The sequence below is a fragment of the Barbus barbus genome, assembly GCF_936440315.1.
Source record: "Barbus barbus genome assembly, chromosome: 31".
In the NCBI taxonomy this organism is placed as follows: domain Eukaryota; kingdom Metazoa; phylum Chordata; class Actinopteri; order Cypriniformes; family Cyprinidae; genus Barbus; species Barbus barbus.
Window position 1 is genome coordinate 28,397,553 of NC_136759.1, and position 19,581 is coordinate 28,417,133.

Below are 19,581 nucleotides of genomic sequence, written 5' to 3' on the forward strand. Positions count from 1 at the left end.
GGAAGACCTCAGTGCTTTTTTGTTGTTGTTGTTGACAGCAGCAGATTTATAAATGATATCTGTCGCACGTATTGCATTGTCACATGCCTTGTAAAAATTCATTAAAATGTTACTGAGCAGCTGAGAGCTCGTGCAGTGCTGTTTGAACACATGCAATTCCTGCGGGTATTAGAAAACATAACGTTCTGCAGTTTATTTACTAATTGTTTAAAGTGATTTCATGATTTCAGTCATCATACAGTAACAACCACCCCTTCGTCTTCTCATCGGAGACATGAGATGCAGTGCTAAACAGTCTCTTGCTGTCGGTGCTTGTAATGGTTGTTTGTCTTTCTCTGACAGTTTTAAATGCTGCCCACAGGTTTGCTGCATTAGTGCGCCTCTGTTTGACCGCGTCACGTCATTGCTCGGTACATATTATTCAGTCTTTTTGCTTATTTACTTTCTTAATAATTGTGGTTGCCGAACATTCGGGGCATTCCTAACATGAATGTAATTCACATATATGATATTTGTAAATAAAAGCATGTCAAAGGCAAGGCAAGTTTATTTATATAGCACATTTCATACACAATGGTAATTTAAAGTGATTTACATAAAAAGGAATTAAAATAATCTCAACAAAAAAAGCAAATAAGTTTTTTAATTATTTTTAAAAATGGTTTTAAAATGAATTAAAACAGTTAAGAATAATAATAATAAAAAAAAACTTTATAAAATAAACATTAACTGACATCAAATAAATTATAAAAAACTTTCATATGTCAGCTATATGGCAGCATCTATTAAAATGACACAAAAAAAAACACAACAAAATTACTAAAACTTTAGCTAAAATGAATATGGGAAATATATAAATAAAAACTGATTCAACATAATGACTATAATAGTATGTCATTGATACTGAAATAACACTGGTGCAACACACAGCACACAGGAACATGCGTTGCATTTCCACACTGGCCATTACTGTGTAATTAACGTCATTCATTATAAATAGTCTTGTGCTGTTAGCATTGGCAGATCCAGTAGTTGTTGTTGCTCTGAAAAGTTGACTTGATGTGAAGGTTTTACCTCCCCTCACATTCCTGCTTTCAGGGCAGGGTTTGTTTTTTTCTTGGCCACGAGTCGCCCCTTCCTTCAGCTGATTCAAATGCAGTGACTCCAGATCAGATCAGACTCATCGTCTCTCATAGAAAGGAGCAAGATTGTCCTGGTGTCTGTGGATTGAGATTTGTGAAATGTGAAATGAGATTTTGTCAGAGGTGTCTCTGGATAATGTGAAGCAGAATCAGGCTCTGTCCCAAACGTCGCTCTACTCCACTCATATACACCGATTGCTGCCAGACTCTGCAAACCTGCTCATTCATGACACACAGCGGTCACTAAATCACAGCGTATGGATTATAGCTAAGGATTATAGCTTAAATTATTACTAAGACATCAGCAGAGAGGTCAGTTTATTGATTAAAGGACCACCTTGAAGCCAGTGCTCAGACATTTGGTACACAGCCTCTTGTAAATCAATTTCATGCACAAAACAAATGTCATGTTTGCAAACATTTACAGTCCTTTAGTTACTAATACAAATGTACATTTGCTTTCAGTGGTGCTTCCTAATTCATGGATGTGTGTGTGTGTGTGTGTAAGTGGTGGAATTTGGGATGACCTTACCAAAGTTGATGGTATCTGTGATGTACAGTCTAACACCCAAATGTTTAGAAAAGAAAACAACGAAGAACACAAAACACTGACGAACAGTGAGCTCATTCTGCTTGATACAGACACATTATCATTCTACAATAAATTAAATAGTCTATAACAGATGCATTACTGCCCATTACATGGTTCTTCATCATAATTTAACGCTCATGTTGTGTTCTGGTCATTCTGACCTGGAGAGGAGTTTCTTTTTCCTGAAAATGCTAGTTAATGTTATCACATTGGACTAAAACTGGCTTTCCTCATAGGGTATAACAACTTCCTAAAATATGTTCTCAACAAGTGCCAGAATGATCAAAAATAATGCCTTTTGCAATCAAAAACTGAGGTGCGTGAGCTCAGATCAATGAAACCAATGAGCAATCTGTTCCAAAAAGAAAAACCAAACCTGTGATAATTGAAAGCAAACAAGTTGACAACAAGAGAGAATTCAAGATTTGCTGATGATCAGTGCTGGGGGTAATGCATTACAAGTAATTAGATTACTATTTTTCAAGTAACTAGTGAAGTAACACATTACTTTTTAATTTAGAATGAAATATCTGAGTTATTTTTTCAAATGCGTAACTCCAGTTCCTGTGTTTGTGATGTATTGAGTGACAGCTCTGGTGTTGAGAGAAATCAGGAGTAAGTGCAGAGCGTTGTGTGTGAACATGATCTTACTGTAGTTCTAGATTAAATATCTACATGATCTTACTGTAGTTCTAGACTAAATATCAACATGATCTTACTGTAGTTCTAGACTAAATATCAACATGATCTTACTGTAGTTCTAGACTAAATATCAACATGATCTTACTGTAGTTCTAGACTAAATATCATCATGATCTTACTTGTAGTTCTAGACTAAATATCAACATGATCTTACTGTAGTTCTAGACTAAATATCTACATGATCTTACTGTAGTTCTAGACTAAATATCAACATGATCTTACTGTAGTTCTAGACTAAATATCAACATGATCTTACTGTAGTTCTAGACTAAATATCATCATGATCTTACTGTAGTTCTAGACTAAATATCAACATGATCTTACTGTAGTTCTAGACTAAATATCAACATGATCTTACTGTAGTTCTAGACTAAATATCAACATGATCTTACTGTAGTTCTAGACTAAATATCATCATGATCTTACTGTAGTTCTAGACTAAACATCAACATGATCTTACTGTAATTCTAGACTAAACATCAACATGATCTTACTGTAGTTCTAGACTAAACATCAACATGATCTTACTGTAGTTCTAGACTAAACATCAACATGATCTTACTGTAGTTCTAGACTAAATATCAACATGATCTTACTGTAATTCTAGACTAAATATCAACATGATCTTACTGTAGTTCTAGACTAAATATCAACATGATCTTACTGTAGTTCTAGACTAAATATCAACATGATCTTACTGTAGTTCTAGACTAAATATCTACATGATCTTACTGTAGTTCTAGACTAAATATCAACATGATCTTACTGTAGTTCTAGACTAAATATCATCATGATCTTACTGTAGTTCTAGACTAAATATCAACATGATCTTACTGTAGTTCTAGACTAAATATCAACATGATCTTACTGTAGTTCTAGACTAAATATCTACATGATCTTACTGTAGATCTAGACTAAATATCTACATGATCTTACTGTAGATCTAGACTAAATATCAACATGATCTTACTGTAGTTCTAGACTAAATATCTACATGATCTTACTGTAGTTCTAGACTAAATATCTACATGATCTTACTGTAGATCTAGACTAAATATCATCATGATCTTACTGTAGATCTAGACTAAATATCTACATGATCTTACTGTAGTTCTAGACTAAATATCAACATGATCTTACTGTAGTTCTAGACTAAATATCTACATGATCTTACTGTAGTTCTAGACTAAATATCTACATGATCTTACTGTAGATCTAGACTAAATATCAACATGATCTTACTGTAGTTCTAGACTAAATATCAACATGATCTTACTGTAGTTCTAGACTAAATATCTACATGATCTTACTGTAGATCTAGACTAAATATCTACATGATCTTACTGTAGATCTAGACTAAATATCTACATGATCTTACTGTAGATCTAGACTAAATATCTACATGATCTTACTGTAGTTCTAGACTAAATATCAACTTGATCTTACTGTAGATCTAGACTAAATATCTACATGATCTTACTGTAGTTCTAGACTAAATATCTGCATGATCTTACTGTAGTTCTAGACTAAATATCTACATGATCTTACTGTAGATCTAGACTAAATATCTACATGATCTTACTGTAGATCTAGACTAAATATCTACATGATCTTACTGTAGTTCTAGACTAAATATCTACATGATCTCACTGTAGTTCTAGACTAAATATCAACATGATCTTACTGTAGATCTAGACTAAATATCTACATGATCTCACTGTAGTTCTAGACTAAATATCTACATGATCTTACTGTAGATCTAGACTAAATATCAACATGATCTTACTGTAGTTCTAGACTAAATATCAACATGTATTTACTCATCTCACCTGCACTAAAACACATTCAGTGTTCCTCAAAATCAATAAAAACGGTCAAATACAAACTCAGAATATTATACAAACCTGTAATAATTCAATATGTTAATAATTGAATTTACATTTCCTTCAGCCTGAGGCGTATTCATTTCACTTTTGGTGTAAAAGGGCTTTTACATTTGCCAAAAATATATATTTTTTATATTAAAAACATACAACCAAGCCCAGCCCAAATGAGAAAAAGTAACACAAACATAACGTAACGCATTGCTTTCCATAAAAAGTAAGTAAAGCAAATTAGTTACTTTTTTAGGGAGTAACTCAATATTGTAATGCAATGCTTTTAAAAGTAACTTTCCCCAACACTGCTGATAATACAGCATGAGGAGAAATTCACCCTGGCAAAAATGATGGAATCACCACACTTAGATGATGTTCACCCAAATATTTTACTTTATAACAAATAAACAAATCACAGATATGACACAAAACGGGATTCATCACTGAATATCACTTTCATCCAATCATCCACACTCCATGACTGCTTCTCTTTAGCCCACTCTAACCTGGTTTTCTTCTGTTTAGGTGTTAATGCTGGTTTTCGTTTGGCTTTTCTATATGTAAATCTCATTTCATTCATTCTGTCACACCAATTCACTGTAAAAAATACACTATATTTACTCAAAATTGTGTCAACAGATTACAAGCAATATTATTAATTAAATTCAACACATAAAAACACAATGAGTAAAATTGTAAGATTTAAACAAAAATATTGGTTTCATTGGACAAAAAACAACAAAAAAACACTATGCTAATGAATACTATGTTGTGCATGCCAGGCCAGTAGTTGGCGATGAAGAAACACCCCACAAAAACGTAATATGCATGCACATGACATCACCTTTTTCACAAATTCATGTTTTTGTTGTTTACATGGAGATGATACAGGCATCCATAAAATGCCACACTCCACATCTAAGCAGATTGGAGCAGAACAGAGCTGATGGATCCTCAACCCCAGCGATCAGAAATTCCAGGTCTTATACTGTACAATTACAGGGCTGCTGTAATAAAAGTAAATCTAATTCAGAGATTAGGCTCTAAATGAGTTCAGAGATTCAGGTCAAATGATGATTTGACCATCACCACTCGATCACCTTTTCTCTTGGCTTGTCTAATTGTTGTCTAACTCGTTACAGAAGCCAAACAAAAGTGAATGTTAAAGAGTCAAGTGTCAAGAGCCCAACTAAACACTGATCACCGTAATGGTAACCTACATTCTACCTGATTCTATATTTTTTCCCTCAACATTGAGTGATTCCATAATTGTTTCCTCTACTTGATATGGAAAATAATTTCCCATTAATTAAAAGAGTTTAATTTCATTTGTTTGAAGTATGTTTCACATAAATAGAGTGTTGAATTATTAAACAAAAATTGGTTTCTGTTATATCTGTGATTTGTTTATTTCTTATAAAGTAAAATATTTGGGTGAACATCATCTAAATGTGGTGATTCCATAATTTTTGCCAGGGGTTGGAATTTTTAAAGGCTGGTCATTTTTGATCAGCAAGTAAAGGAGTTTGAGCACAGCTCAAGGATTAAAATGGCATGTTTTCTTCAGTATCTATCTCTAATGTGTTGTGTCTGTGTCTCAGGATTACCGGGAGGATGGCATGGATCTGGGCAGCGATTCTTCCAGTCGCTCCAGCTCCGAGTCCAACTCCAACAAGATGACGCCCTGCTCCGAGTACAAGTCCTCTCCCAGTCTGGAGCTGGCCGGTCTGGAGGACTACGAGGAGGACGAGGACTACCAGCAGTACAAGAGGAGAGCGCTGCTGGACTGGGAGAGGGAGTACGCAGACAGCCAGCAGCAGGACTCCGGCTCAGTGAGCGGCCGCAGCCTGGCGGAGGAGCTGCAGAGCGTCAGAGCCTCCTCCGGACCCCAGCAGCTGAAGCAGAACGCCAACTCCATCCGGCCCGCCGAGAGCAAGACTTCCAGGAAACCCGGCCTCGGACAGGAGGCGTGCAGAGAAGAATGTGTGGAGGAAAGCCTGCTTCCACCTATGGACTGGGCGGCTCTGGAGAGACACTTGGCGGGCCTCCAGTTCAGAGAACAGCAGAACCACAACCACGGCCTGATCCGGACCAACTCCACCAACGTGAGTCCACTCCAGTCTCTCTGCATGTTTAGTTCAGGATCACTGGCGTTGAGGATCCATCAGCTCTGTTCTGCTTCAGTCTGCTTAGATGTGAAGTGTGGCAGTTTATGGATGCTGGAATACTTTCTAGTATGTCATGTCTGATAGGCTGTGTTTAGGAAAAGTCCTTATATTTACTGCTTGGGTTCTGCTAGTGCAGCAGAAATTATGCACTTCACTGCATCTTCATTGATATTTTTGGGGCAGAAAAGATTATATTTCGGTAACACTTTATTTTAAGCTGCCCTTGTTACACGTTACATGTACGTACTATTATAATAACAATTAATTATGCATAATTACATGCAAGTAACCTTAAGCCAAACCCTAACCATATAATAAGTACATGTAGTTAATTACAGTTTTTTTCCAACTGCTTACACACAAAATCTTTCCTTGTCACACAAGAAATCTGACTCTCAAACTGCAAAGCCAGACACTAATTCTCGAACTTTGACTCAGCTTTTAATTTCATAAAACACTTTTTTCAAAACACAACACACAGTTCTCTATGTAATGCACACAAATCTAACAGGAATTAATATTATGGCAAAGGCGTTTGCAAATGTTTGCTTCTGAGATGTGTTTGTGATATTTTGAATGCAGTGCTTCATTTTGCAAGAGATGTGAGGCATTTTGCATTTTGTGTGCAATTCCTGGATTTGTGTGTAAAGTATTGAAAAAAAAGAGGCAAAATTTAGAAAATGTGTGTAAGCAGGTGAAAAAAAAACTGTAACGTTACTCAGTACTTAAAGGTATAATTACACCGTAACAATTACACCTTAAAATAAAGTGTAACCCATATTTCTACTAGTAATTCAGTCTGCATTTGAGCAAATTTCATATAATCATGTCCAGGTTACATTTTACTGAAAATAATTGTAATTTTGCAGTATTTGGAGGTAAATGTGACAGTATTTGGAGGTTAATCATGATAGTAATGCTAGGTATTTCTTTGTTTTTGTTAGCTGAACTCTAACTCTTTGATTTGGGGTGAAATACGAGGTGTGCATGTGGTTTTATTCTTGGTGACTAAGCAGTATGTCTCATATCAGAGCGTCACACACTGTAAATGCTCGTCTGCGGGTCTGAGCGTGATGTCATACAGCACATTAGAGTTATGTTCTTCAGTCTGGAGTGTGTGTGTGTGTGTGTGTGCGTGTGCGTGTGTGTGTGTGTAGAGCTCAGCAGATGGCGCTGCTGCATTCATGATCTGACCACGCTGTTTCACACACAGCAGCATTCACACAGATCATCATCAGTCATGTGGATCCGGCGTATATTCCAGTGTTTCACTGAGGTTGTGTGAAGTTCAGAGATGTGCAGATCATTCTGAGCATGAATGTGTGCTTTTATATTGTTGATGTGTGTGATAAAGCAATCAGATTTCTGAAAACGTGGAGGGATTTTCTAGTTCAGCAATCATTAAATCACTGAAATATTCAGTGTCATTATATGCAATTGTGTCCTAAATTCTGAATATCACTATCATAGTGCTGTGATGAACTATGCTACACCAAAATTGCATTGTGTCCCTAATTAAAAACTTTAACCCTAACAGTCACCGTATGCACAGGTGATGACTGAAAACCTCAATGAAGAATTACTGCAGAATTCAAAATTCAAAGAATCATTTAATGAAATAGTTTGAACAAAAATGAAGATTAGCTGAAAACATGCTCATCCTCAGGACATCAGAGATCAGGATGAGTGTGTTTCTTCATCAGGTTTGTATAAATGTGTCTCTGCATCAGTGTCTCAGCAATGGATGCTCTGCAGTGAATGGGTGCCGTCAGAATGAGAGTCCAAACAGCTGATAAAAACATCACAATAATCCACACCACTCCAGTCCATCAGTTAACATCTGGAGAACACAAAAGATGAAACACATCCAGCATTAAGACGTTTTTAACTAAAATACTATATTTTAGTCTATAATCTATAATCTAGAGTCTATAATCCATAATAACTCTTCCTCCAGTGAAAAGGTGCATCTGCTGTTGTCTCTCTCATCAAAATCCAGCCACATATTTGTTTAGAGCTGTTTTATCTTGTAAACGGTGCTTGATCTGTGCAGATTTCGCTCCTGATTCAGACCAGAACAGTTTTCACTGGAGGAAGTGTTATTATGGATTATGGATGAAAGCAACTTCAGCAATTTCAGCTCTACAGAAGACAATAGTGTAGTTATTCAGCTCAAATCAGTTCAGTGTTGTTTTATTAGGTTCAGGGTTGCCAGGTTTTCACAACAAAACCCACCAATTTCTACTCAAAACTAGCCCAAAACTAGCCTAATGGTATTTTGAGGGGGCCAAATATCACGATATTGGGGTCACTTCAACACGTGTTAAAGTAGCCCAATTCTGCTGGAAAACTGCGGACTTGGCAACCCTGGTTAGGTTCAGTGCAGTAGCAGTTCGTAAATAATAAAATATTTTTGCTGCTGCATTCCTCACACATACACACACACACACACACTGTGTCTGTGTGTGTGTGTGTGTGTGTGTGTGTGTGTGTGTCTCTGTGTCTGTGTGTGTGTGTGTGTGTGTGTGTGTGTGTGTGCGTCTGTTTGTGTGTGTGTGTGTGTGTGTGTGTGTGTGTGTGTGTGTGTGTGTGTGTGCATGTTATGTGGTTTATGAGGACACAAATTTGTATAATGACATGGGTATGACAGAGGTATTACAATATGAAGGTGGTTTATGAGGACACTGCCTATGTCCCCGTAATTCAAAAGGCTTAAAAAACATACTAAATGGTGTTTTTTTGAAAATCTATAAATGCACAAAGTCTCCTGTGAGGGCTAAGTTTAGGTGTAGGGTTGGTGTAGGGCAATAGCACACACAGTTTGTTCAGTATAAAAACCATTACGCCTATGGAGAGTCCCCATAAACCACAAAAACCAACGTGTGTGTGTGTGTGTGTGTGTGTGTGTGTGTGTGTGTGTGTGTGTGAGGAATGCAGCAGGAGACACATGTCAGTGTCTTTCAGAGCGTGTGTTGTTGTCATCATGTCTCCTGCTGATGCAGGGCCCTCAAGTCTCACGCATTTTAACCAGTTCACGCGCTCTCACGCCACATCTTGTATTTCTCACGCTGAGTAGGGATAACCTGTCCCGCTATATATACACAATTAATAGACGAAGGAATACGGAGGGCTAGCTGTCTCGAGTTATACAGAGTTACATGCCACCTACCAGCCAATCAGAAATTAGGATGTTGTTGTTTCCGTTTAAAATTACACGATTGTGCTGCACGCGCGTTCGTTCGTTACTAAGCACATGGAGTGTAAGCTGGAAGAGAAAGATCCGATGAATACTGTAGATATCCCCTTCATTTTTATTGATTTTTTTCGATTCCCGGACGAAATCACTTGCCTGTGAAAATATAGTGAGAGCTGAGCCAAAGTATTATTGATGCAGTCAAAAAAAAACTCTCCAACTGCTTTGCAACCAGAAGCTTTCATTTAGCTTTGGCTTCCTGAAAGGAAAGTACTAGAGATGTTATAACAGTTGGTGAACCTGATAAAAGACAGACAAATCCATCAAAATAAAATAATTTTTTTTACTATTTAAACTAAACTGATCTAGACAATGACATCACTGAACTCAATAATGAAATCCCTTTAACTGGAAATTGAGTGTTTAATCTTATTATTATACATTACTGACACTCTATCCTCCAGTTTGATACTGTTAAGCGCTTTGACACGATCTCTATTGTTAAAAGTGCTATATAAATAAAGGTGACTTGACATATTTTTAAAAAAGTATAAAAAATACAAAGAAATTTGGCTCCAAACGTGCCTGAACATGAAACTGAACAGCAGTGCTCAATGTACATACTGTACACACACAGAAGGATTGCAGAACTTGTCCTGAGCATGTATGTCAAGCTGTGTGTGTGTGTGTGTGTTTGTGTGTGTGTGTGTGTGTGTGCGCGTGTGTGTTTGTTGCGTATTTTGATGGCTTGATGACAGGGGCAGGGGGCTCCCAGATAAAGCACTGAGGCTTCCTCTCTCAAATTCAGATGCAGTGTTTTCCATGGTGGGTTTGAACAAAACCAAAACTAGGAACAGTTTGACTCTGGATGGAACGCTATTATCTTGACAGTGCTTTATGTGGAGTCCTCTACCCCTGTCATCAGGCATCAAAATGTGCAAAATACATTTACAACAGAAAAAAATAAACATAAGCTGAAATGTGTACTCTCTCTTTCTCTCTCTCTCTCACACACACACACACACACACACAGCTTGACATACATGCTCAGGGTAAGTACTGTAATCCTACTGTATGTGTACAGTATGCACATTGAGTACTGCTGTTCAGTTGGCTTGTTTGGGGCAAAATTTATTTAGATTTTTGATACATTTGTAATTTTAAATACATAAATCTTTTTATTTTATTAGAATGAATTTGTCTTTCATCATATTTACCAGATGTTATAACTTCTGTGTGTTCTGGTCAATTATGAACAATATGTAAAATTCAACTGCTAGCAAAAACTGCAAATATTTGAGTTGCTCCTCCTCTTTGTGTGGCCCGTCCCCTATATCACTCCAAACTTTCGCTATAACTTGAGAGCCCTGCTGATGAGAGGAGTTTCTGGTGATCTCTGCTGTGTTCACACTCATCCTGGACAGCGCAGAGACCAGTAACAACACAACATGACATCTGATCTACTTGCCCTGCTCATTTATTGCTGTGTTGTCCTCTCATCAACAGCAGCACTAAGCTCCTGGTTCATTTCTTCTCTTCTCCTCTGGGTCTGTGACTGAAGTGTGCAGGTTCACTGCAGTAGGTCAGCGTGAGGTCAGTCATCAGCTGTGGTTCAGTGTGAAGAGGAACAGCACTGATTCAGAGTAAAACACCTCATTCAGAATGGCAGCAGCAGACACAAACAGGAACATGAGCCAGAGATCCTGATGGAGTCTGGTTGTGAGCTCAGAGCGTCACATGATCCTTCTGTGGTCAAACGCCCCACTTCTGCATTTATTACACCGCACACATGGGAACACCAGGGAAGCTCAGTCAGACGTGGCCAGCACAATCACTCACAAAAAATACAGAAAAAGCACTGTTTTGAAATATTTTCACTGTCATGTTGCTGTTTAAATTAAATAATCACTTTATAAGGCTTTAATGCACTTAGTGTTTGACGAAACAATCATCAGCCCTATTTGCTCTTTTCCATGCATCATTTTGGATAAACCTAGGGCTCTTTGAAATCTGTTTTATTTTTTACATTTGATTTTTTCTAGATTATGTTTTTCTTTTCTTTTCTTCTTGTTTTATGATTCTGTTTTAATGATTGAATTACATTCAAATAAATCAGAAAGCATGTGTTTAACAACTAATATATATAATTTGTTTTTCTAAGGATTACAATACTTTACAATAATAGGGCCTTTTTTAGATATTCTGGGTTGATGGTTGTTGTTGTTTTTCTGAATTTAAGAGTTAATTCAAATTCATTTACTGTTTAATTAAACTTTGAACATGAAATCCGATGAAAATGTACCAATTCCTTTTATAACAGAGTTTTGCTGTTTAAATTAAAACATGGAAGAAAAATTGTGATGCTCCTTAAAAAAATAGTAATAATTGTAGTAGTATTATTATTATGTAAGTGTGTGTATCACAGAACATGCAGACTTCATATTTCAATAGCACTTTTTGTGCTTTAATGTTCACATACTCTAGTTTGATCATTTGATGAAGTCAACAACACTATATTTATTCCTCTGCCTTATACTGTAAATACCATTTGAATGGCTGGATTCTGTGATTCATATATTGTTCCACATTGTGGAAATCATACGTCCCTAGATAATGTTTTGGGGTTTATAGATGTTTGGAGAAACCCTGCAGTGAGTCCCAGTCTCATGGTTGACCACTAGTCTAACCTAAAGCCTGACTTCATTTATGATTATTTTCCCAGTTGATGACATCTCTGGAGCTGCCCAGAGGGAGATTTTGATCTGGAGACAGATCCTGTTCCTGAACTGTATCTAAATAAACACAGCAGATCATCCAGACTGCTCTTCTGCTCCAGCACAGTCTGTGAACACACCAACACGAGCTCTAGAGAGCGAGAAATCCCTCACACGCTTACAGAAGCTCATTAAACCTGCGAGAAAACATTCTGACGCTTGCAATGTAAATCAATTACAGTACAGCAGACACTGACATAAAATCATATAGATATCAGTGGTCACTCCGAACAGATACTGCAGTGCAATGCTGATTGAGAGATGAAGAAATAAACGCTCCTCAGAAGATGTGAGATGAAGATCATTCCTCCGCTGAGGAACAGAGAAAGTAAAGCTTCTGGAAACAAACGCTCCTCAAAAGATCCTGATGATCAGATTTGAGACTAGAAAATGATTGATGGAAAATCAAGTAAAGCTGAGCTGCTTCAGCCCAGTAAGAGTTCATCTGGAGATATGACTGCAGTTATTCTGACGCTTACTTGATCAAAATCAGTTTGAGACGCAGCAGCTGAAGCTGGACGCTTGTACAATTACACTAAAAGAGCTTTTAACACTCTAAACTATCAATCAGATGACAGAAGACATGAGGAGATTGAGAGTGAAACTGTCACGAGGCCGGGCTGCAGGTCTGCCCTTTCCCCACCAGAGGTCGCCAGCTCCCTTCCTCCCGGACTCTACACTCACATTGCACTCACCTGGATGATTACACGCGTCTCACACAATCAGTTCACTCACAGCTGATCCGGATCACCATGAACTATAAAGTGTCTCTGCACCCGTCTCTCTGTCTGGTTGCATTGTCTTATGTTTCATGTCTTGCCTGATCCTGCCTGTTAACCTGCCTTGTTTATGTTTTATATGTGTTTGTTGTGCCGTGTTGGCCTTTTGTTATATTAAAATATCACCTCACCTGCATTTGGACCCAGACCTCGTCTCTCCCGTGACAGAATGCAACCAGCAAACATGGGTCCAGCAGGGAGGCTGCTTAACATCCGCCAGGGAGACCGGAGCATGGAGGATTACGCCAGGGATTTTATTGGAGTGGCTCGGCAGGCGTTTATAGAGAAGACCTGTCTCATGGTTTTTTTCAGGGGGGGTTTAGCCGAGCCCTTCAAGTCCCTGGCGCCACTCTGGGACCCCGAGGAGTCGCTGGAGAACTACATCAACCTGCTCCTGTGGATGAGCGGCTCAGACTTCAGGGTGGAGTTAGCAGCGGAGACCGCTCCCGAGCCCGCCGAAGCGGCGGAGCCCGCTCCCGAGCCCGCCGAAGCGGCGGAGACCGCTCCCGAGCCCGCCCCCGAGCCTGCCGAAGCGGCGGAGACCGCCCCCGAGCCCGCTGAAGCGGCGGAGACCGCCCCCGAGCCCGCCGAAGCGGCGAAGACCGCTCCCGAGCCTGCCGAAGCGGCGGAGACCGCTCCCGAGCCCGCCCCCGAACCTGCCGAAGCGGCGGAGACCGCCCCCGAGCCCGCCGAAGCGGCGGAGACCTCTCCCGAGCCCCCCGCCGAAGCGGCGGAGCCCGCCCCCGAGCCCGCCGAAGCGGCGGAGACCGCCCCCGAGCCCGCCAAAGCGGCCGCGAACAGCGCTCCCGAGGCGGCGGTGGCCGCGCACGATCCTCCCAAGCTCTGTGCCCTGCCGGCTCCACTCAAGTTCCCTGCTCTGCCGGATCCGCCCTGGCGTCCTGCTCGGCCTCTGTTGACAGGCCCTCTGCCCCCACACGGACCTGGCCCGCCATCCCTCCCCCTGTGTCACTGCTTCACCCCCCTCGGGCTGTTAGATCTAGGGGAACGTCTGGAAGCCGTTCCTTAGAGGTGGGGTACTGTCACGAGGCCGGGCTGCAGGTCTGCCCTTTCCCCACCAGAGGTCGCCAGCTCCCTTCCTCCCGGACTCTACACTCACATTGCACTCACCTGGATGATTACACGCGTCTCACACAATCAGTTCACTCACAGCTGATCCGGATCACCATGAACTATAAAGTGTCTCTGCGCCCGTCTCTCTGTCTGGTTGCATTGTCTTATGTTTCATGTCTTGCCTGATCCTGCCTGTTAACCTGCCTTGTTTATGTTTTATATGTGTTTGTTGTGCCGTGTTGGCCTTTTGTTATATTAAAATATCACCTCACCTGCATTTGGACCCAGACCTCGTCTCTCCCGTGACAGAAACAGCTTTAACAGCAAAGACTGATCATGTTGATTATTGAGTCTTAGATATTCACATATAGGATATGATACAGCAACTTTACAGGATTCAATATCAGTCTTTCTTACATCAATTTGTGAAAAACTGTGAAAGCATGTTATTTGAACTAGATTTGACAGAATTTCTGCTTTTTAACCATGAATTAGACAAATTGAGCTACTTTACTACAGTGACTGTCCCTCTTATTGAAATCCTTTCAGAACAAATACTTCAGTACAGTACGTATTAAAAAGAGATAGTCTTGTCGTTCCAAACCTGTTCGAGTTTCTTTCTTCTGTCGAACACAAAAGAAGATATTCTGAAGAATGTTGGTAACAGAACAGTTGCTGGTCTCCATTGACTTCCACTGGATTTTTCTTTTTGGAAGTCAATGGCTACCGGCAGCTGTTAGGTTCCCAGCATTCTTCTGCACATCTTCTTTTATGTGTCAAACAGTTTGATCTTGAGTGTGTGTGTGTGTGTCTGGACATGCCCTCACACACTCCCATCAGTGCAGGATCTGTCTCGTCCTGGTCTGTGTGTGTGTGTGAACTCTAGAGATCTGCTGTGAGTTTTGTGGATCGGCTCTGGACTGCTGGACTGAATGAATGTGAATGTGAGGAGAGCGCTGGGCTCGTCTGCTCGTGTCACACAGGTAACTCATCACATGCTGCGTGTCTGTTTGAGATCGTTTGAGGACTAATGGCTTCATTAGTGATCAGTGTTCTGCTGGTTGTGTATGTGAGTGTCTCTGATGGTGGTTTTGGAGCAGATGTGTGTTTGTTGAAGGTTTGTCAGACATGTCTGCTCTCGTCCCTCAGTCAGAATCACACACAGATTCAACATTCATGCTGTTCTTTCACTCCAAAATCAAAAGAACAAATTATAACTTCTTTTTCTGTTGTTTTGCATTGTAACATTATTTTCATGACAATTTAACACATTTTCACACATAATTCTCCTCACTCTAATGCAACAAGTCTTCTTTTATCGGCACTTTTTTCATTCTCAGTAATGTAATTGTTTTATGTAAATCACTGTAAAGGCAGTAAATACAACCAACAGAAATGCTTTACAGTTGAAATAATTAAGTATTATTATTATTATTATTATGCATTATAGTAATGAAAATTTGAGGGTTTAAATGTTTTGTTTTTTTGTCATGAAAATAATTTCACAGTGCAAAATCTGCTTTAATAGGCTAGATTGTCTTTGAACAGAATATAATGTGTGGTGTCTTGTGAGTGTGAGCTGGCAAGCGTGTTTACAGCATCACTGAGTACAACATACACACACACTAGTGATGTCATCAGGGCGAGCCGGCATGTGTTTTCTGTGGAAACGCATGACCCGCGGCAACACATTCAGCCTGTGTGTGTGTGTCCTGACTGGATGGTGGAGTTGTGAATTGCAGGTTTGAGTCAGACTGAACTATAGGACGCACACACAGAATGATGTATTTATGTGATTATGTAGGGTGTGTGACGGTGGAAGGAAACACACATATGTTTAAGTGTTGTGTGTGTGTGCTGGCCTGGTTTGGTATCTAAAAATAAAGTTTTTCCAGCATGAAACTCAAGTTGGCCACGTCCACACTGCAGTTAGCAAAGCCTTCACTCATTCACAGCAGCGACCACCACATTAAACCTGCAGCGTGAGCAGAACACATGCAGGGACTGGAGGCATTTACAGGGTTATTACAGGTAACTAAAGCTAAAATGTAAACCTGGCTTGAAATAAAATAAATGGTATGAAATAAAATCTTTAAAAATAAACTTTATTCCAGCTAGTTGCCAAGGCAACATTTATCATTTAAATAAAACTAGAAATAAATATAAATAATACTAACTATAACAACTAAAACTTATAAAAATGACAAAACATACAATTAAAATGAAAAAGGAAAATATAAAAATAAAAACAGTTTCAAAGCATAATCGAAAAGCATGTCCGATCAATAAAATTCATTTTACCAATTTATTAACATTTTAACAACAATAGTGCCCTGTGAAATGTTTTAATCTATTTAGTAATGCTGTGTTGTCTATTTTAATGTTTATGGATTCTGGGATTTATGACTGAATAAAAATGTATTCTTAAAAATAATGGTAATCAAATGAATGCACAAAACCTCAACAGTTTACAAACACTCACACACACACACACACACACACTCACACACACACACACACTCACACTCACACACTCACACACACACTCACTCACTCACACACACCCACACACACACACACGCACACTCACACTCTCACACACACACACACACACATGCGCACTCACACACACACACACACACACATACACACTCACACACACACACACACACTCACACACACACTCACTCACACACACACACACACACACACACACACACACACACACATGCACACACTCACACACACACACACACATGTGCACTCACACACACACACACACTCACACACTCACTCACTCACACTCACACACACACACACACACACTCAGTGAGGTGTCTCTCTGCTGAAGAGGTTTTCGACAGTGTTTCCTCATTATTTGCAGCTGTGTTGTTTTTGCCATGCTGCTGTGAGTGTAGTTAAACATTCATGACAGAGAGGAGCTGCAGAAATGTCACGCGTCTAAAAGCGGCTCTTCCCTGTGGATCACAGAGAGAAAACGCTACACATTCACATCCGAGAGAGAGATACACAGCAGAAAGACGAGCAGAAACCATGGCCATCATGTTTAGTAGTCATCACTAGTACTGGTGCTCATAGTGAGCCGATCACTGAAGCCAGACACAGAGATAGTCAGAAACACATGTGAGCACGTCACCTTTGTACTGGAAACACTATCAGTCCTGAATGCATCCCAGACTACAGTACAAATTTCATTCAAAAATAGACATTAATCATTTTGTATTTCTAGTGTATATAAACATTTTTTAGTTAAATTTCCAACATAATCCAGATGTACACCATTAGCCTGTTCTAAAATCCCTCATCATGTGAAATAAGCTGATGGTGATTCTACTGCACCTACACACAGCAAACAACCCTCACATTTACTTCAGATGTTCAAATCTACTCAAACTGACATCACTGTTAAATATGATGTGTTGATCGATAAAGGAATAGTTCATCTAAAAATTAAAACTTGCTGATGTGGATGAGTGTGTTTCTTCATCAGGTTTGTAGAAATGTATCATTGCATCAGTGTCTCAGCAATGGATGCTCTGCAGTGAATGGGTGCCGTCAGAATGAGAGTCCAAACAGCTGATAAAAACATCACAATAATCCACACCACTCCAGTCCATCAGTTAACATCTGGAGAAGACAAAAGCTGAAACACATCCAGCATTAAGATGTTTTTAACTCGAATACCAGTCTATAACCCATAATAACGCTTCCTCCAGTGAAAAGTGTTCTGGTCTGAATCAGGAGAGAAATCTGCAGATCAAGCAGCGTTTACAAGACAAAACAGCTCTAAACTAATATGTGGCTGGATTTTGATGAGAGAGACAACAGGAGATGCACTTTTCACTGGAGGAAGCGTTATTATGGATCAACGTGTTTTTTTGTTAAAAATGTCTTAATGCTGGATGTGTTTCTTACAAACACACAGGGTGAACTATTCCTTTAAATCATATCTGCTGCTCAGATCTATATTTAGACTACTGTAACTGTTCACAGCTCAAGACTGTGCTATTACGGTGCCTTTATATAATGCAAACACACACACACACACACATTTCAGCAAATGTTACACTTCCTCAGACGTTTTCAGGAGCAGGAATGTATGATATCTGATGCGCATCAGTTACAGAAAGCGAGAGTGACAGCTGTGATGTCATCCTCTCATTTCCCTCACACACACACACTGCTTTCTGCCTGAATCCCGATCACACACCCATCAACACATAATCCAGGGAGAGAGGAGCCGATTATCCTCTGTCCTTTATGTCTCATAAAAGGGATTTGACAATCATTTAATGGCCAGAGAACAGTCAGATGAGCTGAGCGCTAATGCACTGTTCAGACAGGAAACAGGATATGATGTCATAGCTGCTTCACCTTACTGGCCAGCTTTCCCTCTGAAACACTGCAGGTGACGCGCAGATCCATCAGCTCTGGGAATCTGGGGTTATCTTGTTCAGTGTTTCACAAGCTCATAGTTACAGTAGATATCTTGAGTTTAGAGATGTCACACCATACATTTATAAGACTTTCTTCTTACTGTTTGTCCATTTGTGTTAGTGTTGTCATTGCTTCATTTATTGACTGATTGAGAAGTATCAGTATTAAAGCCATAGATTAGACATAGTGATAGACTCCTATAAGCAGCTTTGGTTTCCAGGGGACGCATAATACAGTGAAGAATCACAATGACTTTGAGCTCTTCAGACGCACGAGGACGTTCTTCAGCAGGCCTAATGAACAGAGTCGTGTTATTGTGAGATTGAGGAAGTGTCTGATATGAAGGAGAGAGTTAATCTGGTTTATGTGAACTGAGGGCCAGATGGCACAGACAGATTAAACTCCCTCCTGTTATCCTGCGCCGCTCCAAGAGAAAGACTCTGTGACTCAGGACCCCATTTATGAAGACATTTCAGGAGGATTTTAAACACTAAACAATATACAAATATATGTCATTTAAATATATATGTATGACAAAAATATAAAAGAAAACATACATTGCATTACGTCAAGATTCTAAAATCTACACTGTGCTTTTAGAAACAATTAGAAATCAGTTGTTTTCTAAATAAAGTCATGGTGACAGGGTTTACATTTAAGCTAACCCTTGTGAAAAGGAAGTGCACTTTATGTAATGAATGCACACTTATAGTGAACTCCAAATGTTACAAATATATATATTTTTAAAACTGTACTTGCAGATAATATTAATGAAATTAAAGGCAATTAAGTAATCCAAACCAAGATCATAATCCAAAAAATCAA

The 19,581-nt window shown here is 39.3% G+C and overlaps 1 protein-coding gene across 2 annotated transcripts in view; it reads left to right on the forward strand.

Annotated features, from left to right (window-relative positions):
• Window positions 1–19,581, forward strand: part of LOC306850988 (schwannomin-interacting protein 1-like) — a 250,253-nt gene that overhangs the window by 197,717 nt on the left and 32,955 nt on the right. For both annotated transcript variants that reach the window (XM_079386982.1, XM_079386983.1), the window contains one exon: window positions 5,915–6,418. In XM_079386982.1, the coding sequence (XP_079243108.1) occupies window positions 5,915–6,418 (504 nt within the window). The remainder of the gene's footprint in view (window positions 1–5,914; window positions 6,419–19,581) is intronic.